Here is a 14,686-nt window from a genome sequence, read left to right as displayed (position 1 = left end):
CAGGTCCCACGGGCCTCACCTGGGCCAGGCTGGATGGAGCTGACCTGGCCTCCTGGGCGTCTGCCTCCCCCGGGACCAGAAGGTCCAGGGTCACTGGTGGGAGGTCGGGGGGGCCCCTGGATGCTGACCTCGCCCTCTGGTCAGTGGCTGGGGGTCGGGGGCCCCCTGAATGCTGACCTTGCCCTTTGGTCACTGGTGGGAGGTCGGGGGGCCCCTGGATGCCGACCTCACTCTCTGGCCTCTGATGCTCTGCCCCCAGTTCCCTGAATGGCGCCACGGACATCCAGGAGTTCCCAGACCTCAGAGGTACCACCAGCCTGGAGAGCCTGTGAGTGGATGCCCCCCACCACACCCTCAGCCCCCAGATCCCCCAGACTAGGCTCCCCGAGGTCTGGCCGTCTGCTCCAGCCTGGCCAGGGGCCCACACCGCTTCTGCTAGGGGCAGGGCAGGCAGTTTTGGGGGAGGGGGCCACTCCCATCCTGGGGTTTCTCAGAGTCCCTAACCCACGGAGGAGCGCAGAGGACCTGTGAGGGGCGGAGGGCTGTGACGCCCACCTCCTTGGCCCCCTGGCTCCCACCTAAGGTCCTGTAGTGTCGGGGTGTGGGGGGTCCTCAGAGCTTAGCGGGCACCCCGCTCACTGTGAGAGAGGGGCCAAGCAGTCAGGGGACCCCAGAGCTGGAAGCTCCCCTGAGGGACGGCGTGCTCCCCGAGGATGCCCTTGGCTCAGCTCTTCTCGGGACAGTGGTGCCCAGCCTGCCCGCCCCACCCTACTCCCCGGGTCTCCCTACCAGCTCTCTGGGCACAGGGGCACAGGCGAGGGGCTGGGGTGCCCGGCCCCACATGGGCTGGGTTTCCGTGCACACCTGTCCGTGGCCCCACGCGGGCTGCAGAGTCCAGCCCCTGTGTGGTGGGGACATGGGGACCCTTGGGGGGCATGGTGGGGGTGTGGCTGCAGGACGGCCCCCTCCTTCCGAGGCACCCCCGCCCTGGGCCCCAACTCCTGTCGGTGCCGAGCTCCAGACAGCAGCAGGCCAAGCGGAGGCGGCTCGGTGCAGGCCTGTCGTCCTTGCAGGACGCTGACCCGCGCAGGGCTCCAGCGGCTGCCCCCGGGGATGTGCCAGCAGCTGTCCAGGCTCCGTGTCCTGTGAGTGCCTCCCTGCCCTCCCCGTGGCCGTGGCCCGGCCCAGCCCCTCCGGCCTCCGCCCCTGGGGCACTCTCTGCTCTTCCTGGTGGGTGGGGGAGCTCTGGCTGAGAGAGCTGCCCAGGAGTGACCGGGCCGCCTCTCCCAGTTCCGGGAGCAGCCCGGGTGATCATAGTCAGACCAGGTCTGAGGCCCAGCTCCGCCACTTCCTGCCAGGCAAGGCCCAGCTCTCCCTTCAGTGGTCCTGACCTCCTGCTTGTCACCTGGGGACGTTTTGGAGGGTGGGAGGCACCTGGCAGGTCCCTCTGGAGTGGTTCTAGTAAGTTTTCCGAGTCCATGAAGGAAAATGCGCCCTTCCGGGACCTCAGAGGTGCTTCAGTGTTCAGTCACGGGCGAGGGGTCCCGCTGGGCCTGGGTGCTCACTGCCGCCCCCGGCTCAAGATGGGGTCCAGCCTGCCACCAACAGGCGGTGCGTCCTTGGGGGTCCTGTCCCCTCCTGTGCCTCAGCGGGATGAGGGGTTGCCAAGGGATCCCCAAGGGCATCAGCTCCACGCCTGAGCCTCGGCCAGCTGGCGCGGCAGCATGTGGGCCTTGCCGGCGCCTCAGCACCCCCTCAGCTCCTGCGCCCCAACCCTGGGCCCTGGCTGCATCCCCCAGGCCTCCTGTGGATGAAGCGGCCCTCGCCGCCCCTACAATGTGGAGGGGAGTCCCGAGGACCCGGGCGGGGTGAGGAGCCTGCCCAGCCGTGTCCCTGGTGGCCGGCTCCCCTCACCATCCCCACCTGTCCCCAGGGAGCTGTCTCACAACCGGATCGAGGGGCTGCCCAGCCTGCGTGGGTGTCAGAAGCTGGAGGAGATGTGAGTGTGAGGCAGGGCCCGAGGGCGGGGCTGGCAGGCACACGGACCTTCCGCCCCCAGCTGGGGACTCGGTGGGGCCGGGACAGGCAGAACTTGCGGGTGATGGCCCCGGAGCGGGTGCTGAAACGTGTCTCAGGCCACTCGGGGCTCAAACGGAACAAAGTGAGGTGGTGATTAGGGCTGGACAGGGAGCGGCTGCAGGCCGGCAGGGGCCCTGGCTCTCGTTTTCCACAAATGCGCACTCACACATGTGCACACACACACACGCACACATGCGCACACTCGTGTCCAGGAGGGAACCTGCGCTGCAGGATCCACGAGGACAGAACCCCGTCACAGGCTCTCCGAGCTCCTGTGTCCCCAGCGCGGGGCCCGCAGACCGCTGTCTCTGCACCCTGGGGCCAGGCAGGGTGGGTCCTGCTATCCCGAGGCCCAGGGTCCACCTCTCACTCAGACACCGGTCTGCTGGGCTCTGCTGCTGGAAGAGGGTCTGGAGGGCCCTCGGTGAAGTTAGTAGGGCTGGGAGCCAGGCCCCGGGGAGCCCTGGAAACTCACTGCCCTGGAGCCACAGGGATGGCCTGTAGTTTAGTCTCCTGACCGACTCTTACCCAAGGCGGCCGGGGGCCCCTGTGCTCCCTTAATTCTGGTGACTTCTGCCAGCTGGGTCCTTCCGTTCTCCCAGTGTGTGGGGTGGGGGCAGGAAGCCCTTGGCCCTGGGCTCAGCAGGCCTCTTGCTGCCCTAGCGGCCTCCAGCACAACCGCATCTGGGAAGTCAGAGCCGACACCTTCCGTGAGCTCACCTTCCTGCGATCCCTGTAAGTAGGGGGCCCGCCTCCCCGCAACCCCTGTGACTAGGGGGCCCGCCTCCCCGCGACCCCTGTGACTAGGGGGCCCGCCTCCCCGCGACCCCTGTGACTAGGGGGCCCGCCTCCCCGCGACCCCTGTGACTAGGGGGCCCGCCTCCCCGCGACCCCTGTGACTAGGGGGCCCGCCTCCCCGCGACCCCTGTGAGTAGGGGGCCTGCCTCCCCGCGACCCCTGTGAGTAGGGTGCCCGCCTCCCTGTGATGGCTCTGAGTAGGGCCTTCCTGCACCCCCGCACCCCGTGAGCACCCAGCACACCCGCGCCCCAGGGCAAGAACGACGGGTCCTCCGTGTGTGTGCCCCCTCTCATCACGTCCTCTCTCACACAGGGACCTGAGCTGGAACGCCATCCGATCCATCCACCCTGAGGCCTTCTCGACCCTGCGCTCCCTGGTCAAGTTGTGAGTGCGGCTCTCCTCCTGGGTGCCGCCCGCGGTGGGGAGGGCCCAGCCCAGGGGAGTCGCTGTGGGTGTGGGACACATATCGGGGGACCCAGCTCTGGCGTAAGGAGCCCCCCTCTGTGAGCCCTGGAGGTCACACGCTGCCTCGGGCCCCAGGCTGGGGGGGGGGCAGAACGCGGGGGTTGGGGCCGCAGAGTGGGGGTCCCCCAAAGCACTGGGATGTGCGTCAGCGCAAGAGAGGTCCTGGGGGCCGCCACGCACAGCGGCGCAGGCTCTCCACTGCATCCTCAGGCATGTCCGCCAGCAACCCAGCAGCCCTGCCCCTCACCGCACAGGTGCGCCCAGGTGGGGGCCCTCCCTCCTGGGGCCGGGATTCAGGGTCCCCAGAGCTCATGGCCCCGTGCTTTGGGCCCCAGGCCACTCTCCCAACCTGCTTCCTGCCTGTCTGTTCAGCAGCCCCCGGTCAGTGGGGGGGGTGGTATCTTCATCCCCTTGGTCAATGAGGGGGGTGGTATATGCACCCGCCTGGTCAGTTGGGGGGCAGTATCTTCATCCCCCTGGTCAGTGGGGGCAGCATCTTCATCCCCTTGGTCAATGAGGGGGGTGGTATATGCACCCGCCTGGTCAGTGGGTGGAGGGGGGCGGTATCTTCATCCCCCTGGTCGGTGGGGGCGGCATCTTCATCCCCTTGGTCAATGATGGGGGTGGTATATGCACCCGCCTGGTCAGTGGGTGGAGGGGGGCGGTATCTTCATCCCCCTGGTCGGTGGGGGCGGCATCTTCATCTGAAAGATGAGGCTGCTGGGGCTCAGGCAGACGTGACGCCCTGGCTTCACGGGCAGCCAGTGGCGGGCTGGCTTTCCTGCTGGCCAGCCCAGGCCGGTCTCCACGCCACGTGGCCTGTGGTCGCGCTGTCTGGTGTGGATGTCTGGCTTCCTCTAATGTTTCTCCGGGGGAGCTGTGGGCATCCTCACCTCTGGCTCCAAGCTGACTCTGAAACAGAGCAGGTGGCCGAACTCCTGTGTGTGGGCAGTCTGTCCTGTTCCCAGCTCTGGCCCCTGGGTCCTCGGGGTGCAGGGGGCGGGGGCCAGCACAGCAGGGGGACCCCCTCGGGGAGCAGTCGGCGCTCCGATGGGACAGGGTGGGCCCTGCAGGGGTGCTGCCCGGGGGGGTGGCGGGGCGCCCCTCCAGCAGCCCCACAGGTAGGTGGGCCCAGGCCAGCGCCCTTGCCGCCCCGCTGCTTCTGCCCGGCGTCCATGGCCTCTCTGCCTGGGCACCTGGCCATGCCACAGCACAGCCTGCCCCAGCCTCCCGCTGACCGGAAACTGGTCACGTCCGCTGTCTAGGGACCTGACGGGCAACCAGCTGAGCGTGCTGCCCCTGGCCGGGCTGGGGGGCCTGGTGCACCTGAAGCTCCGAGGGAACCGTGCCCTGTCCCAGGCCTTCCCCAAGGACAGCTTCCCCAGACTGAGGTGAGGCTGCCCGGCCCCAGGGCGGGGGCACCCCAGGCCTCGCCCCAGGAGCAGCCTACAGGCCCCAAGTCTGGCCCAGACCAAGCCCCTGGGTAGCGTCCTCACCCCAACCCCAGCCCTGGGGGACCCTGGCGAGGACAGATGTAAGATGAGGGGAAGGCGTCCTGCCTGGTTGGGTCGCGTCGGGGCCTGGAGATGAGGGGGGAGGGGGTGGGAGGGGCAGCCGGGCACGGGAAGGAGCCAGGAGGCTGCCCTCGGGGCCCTGGCAGGTGGAGGGCGGGCGGAGTCCTGATCTGGCTCGGGCGGCTGTCTCCCCGCCCCAGGACCCTGGAGGTGCCCTACGCCTACCAGTGCTGTGCCTACAGCGGCTGCCCCGGCTTCTTCACAGCCTCGGGGCTGCGGGGGCCCCAGCACCCTCCCCCCGACGCCCAGGACCCTCCCAGGCGGACACTGGCCGACCGGGCCGAGAGCCGCTGTGAGTGACCCACGTGGGGACGCAGGCGGCGGGGAGGAGGCCCGGGAGGGGGCGGCAGTGCTGCAGGGCTCGGGGTTGGGGGGAACCACCTCTGTCCAGGCCTGTCTCCAAGGCCTGGGGAGGGGTCCGTGAGCCCTCTGCAGCCCCGGGCGCTCAGGGCCACGCCTGTCACAGCCCTGCCTGTCCACACACCCTGTGGGCCACAGTGCGCCCACGGCGCCCCACTCCCACTTCGCAGGGTGTTCTTAGAGCAGGCAGCCCTTTTCCATCAGCTACAGCCAAGCGCGGTTCCGTTAATTCAGTTAAGCCTGCTTCCAGAGAAAAGACTCCTCATGCCATTCCCAGAGCCAAACACCGCCCCGGCAAGTCTCCCCGGCGACTTCGGAGACCCCAGTGCTCTGGCCTTGCAGGAGTGGCCCCTCACCCTGACAGGACGGCCTGCGGGCGGGCTCTCGGATGATGGGCAGAGAGAAGGGCCTCCCTGGCTAGCAGCCTGATGCAGAGCACAGGCGGAATCCGGGGGCGGGCGGGGAGGGAAGGGCTGGGCTCCCTCCTCACAGTATGTCAGTGCAGAAGTGAAGCAGAAGAGTCAGGTCTAACCGTGGCTGAGGCTCAGTGGTTAAGGACTTGCCTGCAATGCAGGAGACATGGGCTCGATCCCTGGGTCAGGAAGATCCCCTGGAGAGGGAAATGACAACCCCCTCTGGTATTCTTGACTGGAAAATCCCACAGACAGAGGAGCCTGGAGTGCTACAGTCCATGGGGTGACAAAGCGTCGAACGTGACTGAGCGGCTAAACCACCACCACTGTGGGAGAACGCTCAGGACAGTGTAGACAGAGCCGGGCAGGACAGTGTAGACAGAGCCGGGTTCTAACTGGATGAGACGGTTCACGGGCTGGGCCACTGCAGGCCTGTCGGACCCTCTGTTTCTCATCCTTAAAGCGGGAGCAGTGTTCACACCCCACAGACTGGGGAGACCGCAGATGTGCCCAGGGTCCTACTCAGAGGTAAACATGCAGACGTGAACATGCAGGCATGTAGCCAGGAGCCCCAGAGGCCAGCATGGGCGGGGGTAGGTGCAGAGCCTCCCGGGCGAGTGTACGGCCGGCGTTGGCCCAGCAGATGCATCCCAAGGGCAGTGTGGCATCTGCCGTCTGCCCACAGGGGTCCTGCCTTCCTCGAGGTGGAACTTTCCACCAGGTTGAAGTCTTAGAAAACCACAGGCATCGGGATGGTAAGGGGAGCTGGGCAGGGTCCCCTTCCCGAGGGTCCACAGAGCCGAGAAGGGGCCGCAGCCACAGGAGCTTTACTAGCGCCTCGGTCAGTAGCTTTACTATGACCTCCAACCTTGGCCGGAGCCCTCCGGCTTCCCCGCGCTTCCTTTAGGCATCCCCAAGCTCCTTTGCAGAGTGGGAAAGGTGGCGAGGGGTGGACCGCCAGGCTGTGGGCACTTCCCGGCCTCCGGCCTCCCAGGACGACTCCAACCTGCAGCAGGAGCGAGGCTCCACGCAGGATGCCAGCCCTGAGCCAGAGGCGGGGACTGGTATGACCCAGCTGCCTGCCTGGCCTGGCCCAGACCCAAGGGAGCGGCCATCTGGCTCCCTTACCTCACCCAGCCCATCTCCAGAAACCAGATTCTTGTTCTTAAGACAAAGTCTTTCAGGAGTTCCCTCGAGATCCCATGATCAGGACTCTGAGCTCTCACAGCCGGGGACCCGGGTTCAATCCCTGGTCAGGAAACTAAGATCTCACAAGCCAGTCAGCCAGGAAAAAAAAAAAAAACCTCTTCCAGTGATGAATTATCACTTTAAAACAGGATTTCGCCTTTATAAACTATAAAACGGTTTACAGCATTCATTTATCACTTCGGTATTCTTAAAGAGTTTGTGGCCCCTGAGACGTCCACCCCAGGATGCTGCAGGCCCTGGTCTGAGGCAGTGCAAGAGTGAGCAGGGAAATAATCCAGCATGTTCGGAGTCTCTTTAACAAGGGATTTGCCTTTCTGACCCTGTTTTCTCAGACGAGCAGAATCACAGAGCCTAGACTTAGAATTGAGGGGCCACAAGCATTATTTGGCCCATCTGCTAGCTACGTAGGGAGGCGCCCCTTCTCACAAGGCTTTCTGCTCCAGTCTCCTCAGTTGCTGCTCCCCCCACCTCCTGGACCTTAAAGCCCCCCGACCGTCCCCCAAACCAGCCCCTGGTGGAGAAGTCCAGCGTCTGGGCTCTGGGGCCCAGTGAGGCTGGCTTTGAACTTGGCCCTGTCGCGCCCTGGCCACGAGACCAGGGCAGCGTCCTCACCTCACCTGTGCAGCAGCACCAGAGGGCGCCTGGCCCCCACGGCTGCAAGGATGTGGACTCAGTGGGCGTGGGCCTGGAGGACGAGAGCTGGCCTGTGGTCCCAGCTGCCCAGCGAGGGCATGGAGCCGCGACTGCCCGAGAGCAGGGCTGTCCTGTCCACGCCCCCCAGAGTGTGCCCAGCCCCGGGCTCATGCGGGCACTGCCCCCCTCACATGACTCTGATCTGGGGGCTTGTCCATCAGGACCGTGGTTCTCCTCCTGTGATTCATCCACTGATGCTGGTTTTGCCGTCGGGGCTGTCAGCCAGTAGGGTGGCGTGGTTCCCTCAGGCTGTACACGTTGAGGCCAGCATTCCTCCCCTGGCCCTGCCCTTCCCGAGTGCTCCTCCCAGCCGCCTAGACCTGGTCCACATCCTGCAGCACATCCGGCTTGCTGCTCTGTCCCGCTCTGTGTGCGGTGCCTCCAGCTGGATGTGGAGTCCTGGCCAGCGTACAGAGCCCCCAGAGTTAGGGCAGCCTCCTCAGACTCTGCCCAGCTGCAGGGGTGCGGGTGCTCCCTGAGTCAGAGGAGGAGCAGGTCTCGGGCGTGGAGGACCACAGGGGGAGGAGACATGGGCAGACAGCATTTCCCTGGGGCCACCAGGGTGCCTTGTGCCCAGCGGACGTCTCTGGGGTGGACGTCTGGGGAAAGGGCGGGCTTGACCCACACCGAGAGCAGGTCTGAGCCCCCGTCTGCTCTCCTCAGATGATCTGGACCCGGAAGAGCTCCAGCTGGAGATGGAGGAGCCCAGGCCCCAGCCCGCAGTCCAGTGTAGCCCTGCTCCAGGTGAGAGGGCACCTCTGGTGGGGAGGGCAGGCACTAGGGAAGGGCTGCTTCAGAAAGTGAGGTCCCGCTGCTCAAAAGCCAGTACTCGAGGGGCAAGTCTGGGGGAAAGGAAAGTTTATTTCGGAGGCTGGCAACCAGGGTGGTTGGGCGACGGCAGACTCGTGTCCAAAGCCTGACCTCCCCCGGACATCGATCTGCAGGCAAGAGCTTCTATGGGTGGAGGGAGGGGTCTGCCTGAAGCAGCGCGATCAGCTCTGACAGTCATCTTGAAATTGGTCATCAGTGGTCTGACCAGCATCACTGTCATTGTTTTAAGTGCAGTTAATCTTCAGCTCCTTGGTTGGTTTGTTCCCATTTCCTTGAGGCCAGTCCTCAGAGTCGTGGCGGCTTCTTATGTCTTGGCTACCGTCCTGTCGTGAACGTTTCCCCTGGCAGGGCTTTCAGTATCTGTAAGACAGGGCGCAGGGTACGGCTCAGAGTGTCATCTATAGCCTTTGAGAAGGAAGGTCTTTGGCTTTGTTTAATGACTAAACTGTTATTACTTGTCCTGTTGGACTACTTCCTTTGCATCTCCATTTTTCAGTTCTTTGGTCAAAACAGGCGGGAAGGCCCGGGGGCGGGGAGGACTGCAGGCCCCGCCCCTTTGGGGCCCCCTCTTTGGGGCCCCGCCCCCTCGGGGCTCCCCCCTGGTGACTGCTGGGAGGGGCGGGCTGTCGCCCCCTTCCGTGCTGCTGTCCAGGAGTCAGAGTGACTTCTCCAGAGCACCCCTCGGAAGTGCCACCGCCAGGAGGAGACGGTTCTCAGTGGGCGCCCTGCGCTCAGGGAGGGCTGAGGGGCCGCTGGCCAGTCTGAACCCTGCCCGCCCCCTCCCCGCTCCCTCCCAGGAGCGCACGGGATAGAGCGCTCTGGGCCATAGAATTCCAGGTGTCCCCGGGGGCTCCTTCCAGCAGCGTCCATTCCTGACGGCTTCAGTCTCCCCAAGATGTCAGGGAACAAAGCTTCCCCGCTGGTGCGGCCCAGGCCGCCTGGGGGCGAGCAAGCGGGAGGAGGCGGTGGACGGGGTCCCCACCCGCCCGGCAGCCGCACCCCCTCGTGCCCGCGGCGGGAAGCGCACCCGGAGGGGCTGGTCGGGTTCACGCGGACGGTCCAGGCTCTGGCTTGCTCGCTTTCCCAGTAGCCGGTGCCTACGGCCCGAGGAGATCTGGTGCCCTACGTCCCGCACAGGCACCCGCACATGTTTGAGGAGCATAACGACCCGGGAGAGCGCGCACGATAATACTCCAGCAAAAAGAGAAAAAGAAACTATATGCAGTAAAGCCCCAATAAGTTAAAGATCTATATGTACATGTATGTATTAAACTGATAGAAAACCTCGCAAAAGAAGGAGCTTCTCTGAGGGGCTTCTCTCATGAGCAGTTTCAGTTTTTCCATGTTCTGTGTTCCGATTTTTCCACAATTACTGTCTATTATTTGATAATCAGAAAAAAGTGTTTAAGAAGTAGCTGGCACAGAAGCCTCCCAAAGCCCCAGGCCGCCTGGCAGCGCATTGAGCAGGAGTCCAAGGTCAAAACAGTGAAGAATCAAAGCGACAGGGTGGTTTGATGACGGCCCCGAGAGAGGGGGACAAGGCCAGGCCTCCCTGCCCAGGGCAGGACCCGGCAGGCAGACCCCAGGGCTACCAGTCCCCCCGTGCTTTGCCCCCAGCACCAACCGACTCCGGGGCACTGAGCGTGGCCATGGAGCCTCCTCCCGCTGGGGTGGCACCGTCCTGAGAAGCAGAGCCGGCCACCCCTCTCCCTCTGCGGTCGGCCTGGCCTGCGCCACAGCGGTGCCCCGGCCACTCCGCCAGGCCGGCCTGTCCCGCCCTTGCTTCTGGACGCTGCTCTGCAGGGAGGGCCTCCCTGCGCTGCTTCGGTGTGTGTGTGTCTCCCACATCTGCTCCTGGGGTCCTGGGCCCGTGTCCACCCCCAGCCACAGGGGGAAGAGGCCCTCCGGGTGTCCGCTCTGCCCCTGCCCGCCGGAGCCCAAGCCCAGGCCATGGGCAGAGGGCAGAGCTGTGCGGCCCGGCCTGCCTAGCGTCTGCCTCTCTCCCGCAGGCCCCTTCAAGCCCTGCGAGCACCTCTTCGAGAGCTGGGGCGTCCGCCTGGCCGTGTGGGCCGTCGTGCTGCTGGCCCTGCTCTGCAACGTGCTGGTGCTGCTGAGCCTCTCCGTGGCCGGGCCCGGCCCGCTGCCCCCGGCCAAGTTCGTGGTGGGGGCCCTCGCGGGTGCCAACGCCCTGACCGGCCTCTCCTGCGGCCTCCTCGCCTCCGTCGATGCGCTGACCTTCGGCCAGTTTGCCGAGTTCGGCGCGCGCTGGGAGGCAGGCCCGGGCTGCCGGGCGGCGGGCTTCCTGGCTGTGCTGGGCTCCGAGGCATCTGTGCTGCTGCTGAGCCTGGGTGCGGCACACTGCAGCGTGGCCGCGGCCTGCGTGCGGGCCCGCGGGAAGGCGCCGGCCGCGGGCAGTGTGCGCGCGGGGGCTCTGGGCTGCCTGGCGCTGGCGGGGCTGCTGGCCGCCCTGCCGCTGGCCTCGGTGGGCGAGTATGGAGCCTCCCCACTCTGCCTGCCCCATGCCCCGCCCGCCGGCCAGCCGGCCGCCCTGGGCTTTGCCGTGGCGCTGGTGCTGCTGCATGCCGCCTGCCTCCTGGCGGCAGCCCTGGCCTGCATCCGGCTCTCCTGCGGCCTGCCTGCGGCCGGGCTGGAGGCCTCCTGGGACTGCGCGGCCGTGCGCCACGTGGCCTGGCTCACCTTCGCCGACGGGCTCCTCTACTGCCCCGTGGCCTTCCTGAGCCTGGCGTCCGCGCTGGGCCTCCTGCCGGTCACCCCCGAGGCCGTCAAGGCCGTCCTGCTGCTGGTGCTGCCGCTGCCCGCCTGCCTCAACCCCCTGCTCTACCTGCTCTTCAGCCCCCACTCCCGGGAGGACCTGCGGCGCCTCCGGCCCTGCTGGGGGGGCCCGCGGGAGCCGAGCTCCTGCGACTCTACGCAGGCCCTGGTGGCCTTCCCCGACGTGGAGCTCACTGCCGAGGCGTCCGAGACCCACGGCCTCCCTTCGGGGGCCCTCGTCCCCCGCCAGCAGCCTGGGGGCCTCAAGCTGGAAGGCGGCCACGTTGCAGAGCCGGAGGGAACCCGGTTTGGGCAGCAGCCGTCCTCCAGGGATGGTGGACGGGCACAGGGGACCCCAGAGGCCTCGCCAGCAGGCCAGGGCCGGGCAAGCGGCGGGGGCTTCCAGTCATCCGGCTTGGCCTCAGGCGTCTGAATGTCCTCCCCCTGCCCCCTCCATGGATGATGCTGCTGCCTGTAAAATAAATCAGGACGACCCAGAGTGACCCACGTGGACGACCCACCCCTGACCCTGTGGGTCGCCTCCCTCCCAGGCCGCTGCCTGTCGGTTCTTGGCCGGGTCTCTCCTCAGTCCTGCTCTGGCCTCTTCTCTGTGGCATTTGAGGAGGCTGAGGACTGCCTGAGGTCTGGACATTTCTCACTTTAGGGAAAGGAGGGGAGCAGAAGACTGTACCTGGGGCGGGGCTGGCCCACGTGGCCCAGGAGCAGGCACGGCGGCCGGGGGCAGGGAAAGGCCGGGATCGGGGTGGGGGGGTGGTGGGGGGGGGCAGAGGAAGGCTGGAGTGGGGCAGGGAAAGGCCGTGGAGGGCAGGGAAAGGCCGGGGGGTGCGCAGAGGAAGGCTGGAGGGGGGCAGGGAAAGGCCAGGGTGGGGGGCGCAGAGTAAGGCCGGGGGGGCAGGGAAAGGCCGGGGTGGGGGACTCAGAGGAAGGCCGGGGAGGGGTGCCAGGGACTGCCCCATGCTCTACACCCCACGGGCCCTGAACGCACCCCTTACAAGACTTCTGTGAGAATTGGTTTTAGAAAATAGGACTTCGTGCCCCTTTCTCAGAGACGTGGGGAGCAAGTCCATGCGGTAAAGAGGCAGGAGAACCTGCTTTAACCCAGGTCCCCCAGTTCTTGACCAGTAGGTTTGGGGTAGTTTGTATGGTTTCCATCGAGTAGCTATTAGCACCTCACAGACGAGTCCCCGCCCCTCCTAGGGGCCCCCTTCTGCACCCCTGCTGATACCACAAGAGGCCCCCCGTCCTGGGAGCTGGGGTTCAACCATGTTACCCCCCCGAGAACACTGTGGAGCGGGTTGCCCCATGGTCCATGGGGGGACGGTGAATGGCTCGCAGGCACCAGAGAAACTTCTGCCCTCGGAAGACACGGGGTTCCCAGCTTCCCTGTGGCTCCGAGCTCCTCCCTGCGGTTCTCTGCCTGCAGCCTTCTGCCACAAGCCCGGCCGTCCCTGAGTCCCCGGCCCTGCCCTCCCAGGGGTGCCCGGAGCTGCTGCAGGACAGACAGAGCGTGCAGAGCTCGGGCGGGACTCTGGCCCCCGCCAGCGGGTGGTGCTTCCCGGGCCGGGTCTCCTGGACCTGCGTTCCCGCTCCCCCTGCTCCCCCTCCTTCCCGGGCTGGGTGCGGGGCCTGGCCTTCCTCCTGTCTTCTCCTGTCCTCTGCCCGGGTCCCTTTTGCTTGTGCACTCAGAGACGGGGGCCTCCGGTGACTTCCGGCTATGGTATTTCTAGTGAGTAGGGCACAGGCTCTGTAGCCATGACCCAGCCCGTGGAGTGGACACACCGGCAGACGGTGCAGGGTGTGAGGTCCACCAAGAAAAGGCCGCATCCCCTTCAGGGGATGCATGAGGCGTCTCGTGTGGAGGCACCGGCAGGGGGCCGGTGTCAGATGGGTGTGGCCGCGTGGCTGCACGTGGCTTACAGAGGGGCGGGTGTGTGCAGGCGAGGGGGTGAAGCCCACAGCGCTGGTGGGCAGGGGACAGGAGACAGGGCTTTCCTGGGCTCCAGGAGGAGGTACAACCTGGCTTTTATTAATACGTCACCTAAAGACCTTGCTGCTACACGCATTCACTGCGGACGGTCAGGGCTGGAGGCCGGGGGCGAGGCTCCGGCCATGACAGGAGGGCAGCTGACACTCACGGCGGGCCGCTGCGGAGGGCCGTCTGCTCTCCCACGACGACCCCAAGGCCATCTGGCTTCACACCTGACCTGTCCCCCCGTCAGCGTCTCCCGCCACAGGCGCTCACTGTGGACGAGAAGCACGCAGCCCTGACGGCTGCTGGCGGTCCCTCCAGGAGGGACAGTGAGTGCAGCATTTGTGAGTGCGGCCCCAACCCGGCCCGCCCGGCGTCACCAGCCGTTTGGTTCTTACAAATGAAGCTTCCTGGTTGATACCCTAACGGCATCTGGAAGCCCCAGTTTGAGGCACATGTGCCCAAGTAGAGGAAAGCAGATGAGTTCCTGGGTTTGATGAGAGAACGGTAGCTGATTTTGAGAAGTGGTTTCAAGAATTCTGTAGAAGCTGGAAACACATGAAGTGGGGACACGCAGGAAATTCACATTTCGGTTGATGCCGTCGTCTGTTACTGCGCCTGTGTCCTAAGGCAGGCTGCTGTGAGCGCAGGGCGGTTCTGTGGTGGAGGAAGGTAAATGGCTCGAGGGGCCCTCTGTGTGCCCTGAGCCTGGCCTGGCCCGGGACCACCAGGCTCAACATGGCGAGGTATGGAGCCTCCGTGCCTCGGCACCTCATTCCACCTCAGCTGACTTCTGCCCAGGTCTGCCTGCTCCATCGTCTACACAGAACAGTGAGGACGGGCCCAGATCTGCTTGCTCCATCGTCTGAACAGCGAGGACGGTCCTGGGTCCACCTGCTCCATCGTCTGAACAGAACAGTGAGGTCGGGCCCGGGTCCGCCTGCTCCGTCGTCTGAACAGAACAGTGAGGTCGGGCCCGGGTCCGCCTGCTCCGTCGTCTGAACAGAACAGTGAGGACGGGCCCGGGTCTGCTTGCTCTGTCGTCTGAACAGAACAGTGAGGACGGGTCCAGGTCCGCCTGCTCCGTCGTCTACACAGAACAGTGAGGACAGGCCCCAGGGCCCTGTCCAGTCTTGGGCAGGGACTAGAGCTTGGCACCTTAGTACCTGCTGTCAAATGAAGCTGCCAGGGACACAAGGGGCTGTGAAGAGCCATGTGAATCTGTGCGATCATCACCTGACTGCCTCACTAATATCCTATCAGACGCTTGGCACGGAGCAGGTGCTCACTGGATCTGGTGAACACACAGTGCTGCGCTGCAGTATTCTGACCAGCCACGTGAGCCAGAGAGAAGGCTGCCAGCAACACTCAAGGAGGGTGACGACCCTAAGCCCGCACTGCCAGACATCTGAAACCTAGAATTCTGGAAGCATGGTGGGCACCAAATTCTCTCTAAATCTCCTTTAGACACATGTCCACCCTCAGTGTCCTGACTGATGCT

General features: G+C 65.6%; 1 protein-coding gene across 4 annotated transcripts in view; it reads left to right on the top strand.

The window, feature by feature from the left end:
- Positions 1–11,694, top strand: part of LGR6 (leucine rich repeat containing G protein-coupled receptor 6) — an 86,786-nt gene extending 75,092 nt beyond the window's left edge. For all 4 annotated transcript variants that reach the window (XM_061381752.1, XM_061381751.1, XM_061381750.1 and 1 more), the window contains 9 exons: positions 260–328; positions 1,074–1,145; positions 1,934–1,999; positions 2,743–2,814; positions 3,191–3,262; positions 4,609–4,734; positions 5,058–5,209; positions 8,256–8,336; positions 10,433–11,694. In XM_061381752.1, coding sequence (XP_061237736.1) covers positions 260–328; positions 1,074–1,145; positions 1,934–1,999; positions 2,743–2,814; positions 3,191–3,262; positions 4,609–4,734; positions 5,058–5,209; positions 8,256–8,336; positions 10,433–11,628 — 1,906 coding nt within the window. In that variant the 3' untranslated portion in view covers positions 11,629–11,694. The remainder of the gene's footprint in view (positions 1–259; positions 329–1,073; positions 1,146–1,933; positions 2,000–2,742; positions 2,815–3,190; positions 3,263–4,608; positions 4,735–5,057; positions 5,210–8,255; positions 8,337–10,432) is intronic.
- The last annotated feature ends 2,992 nt before the right edge of the window (positions 11,695–14,686 follow it).

Source organism: Bos javanicus, chromosome 16 (assembly GCF_032452875.1).
Source record: "Bos javanicus breed banteng chromosome 16, ARS-OSU_banteng_1.0, whole genome shotgun sequence".
In the NCBI taxonomy this organism is placed as follows: Eukaryota; Metazoa; Chordata; class Mammalia; order Artiodactyla; family Bovidae; genus Bos; species Bos javanicus.
This window is presented reverse-complemented; position numbering and strand designations above follow the sequence as displayed.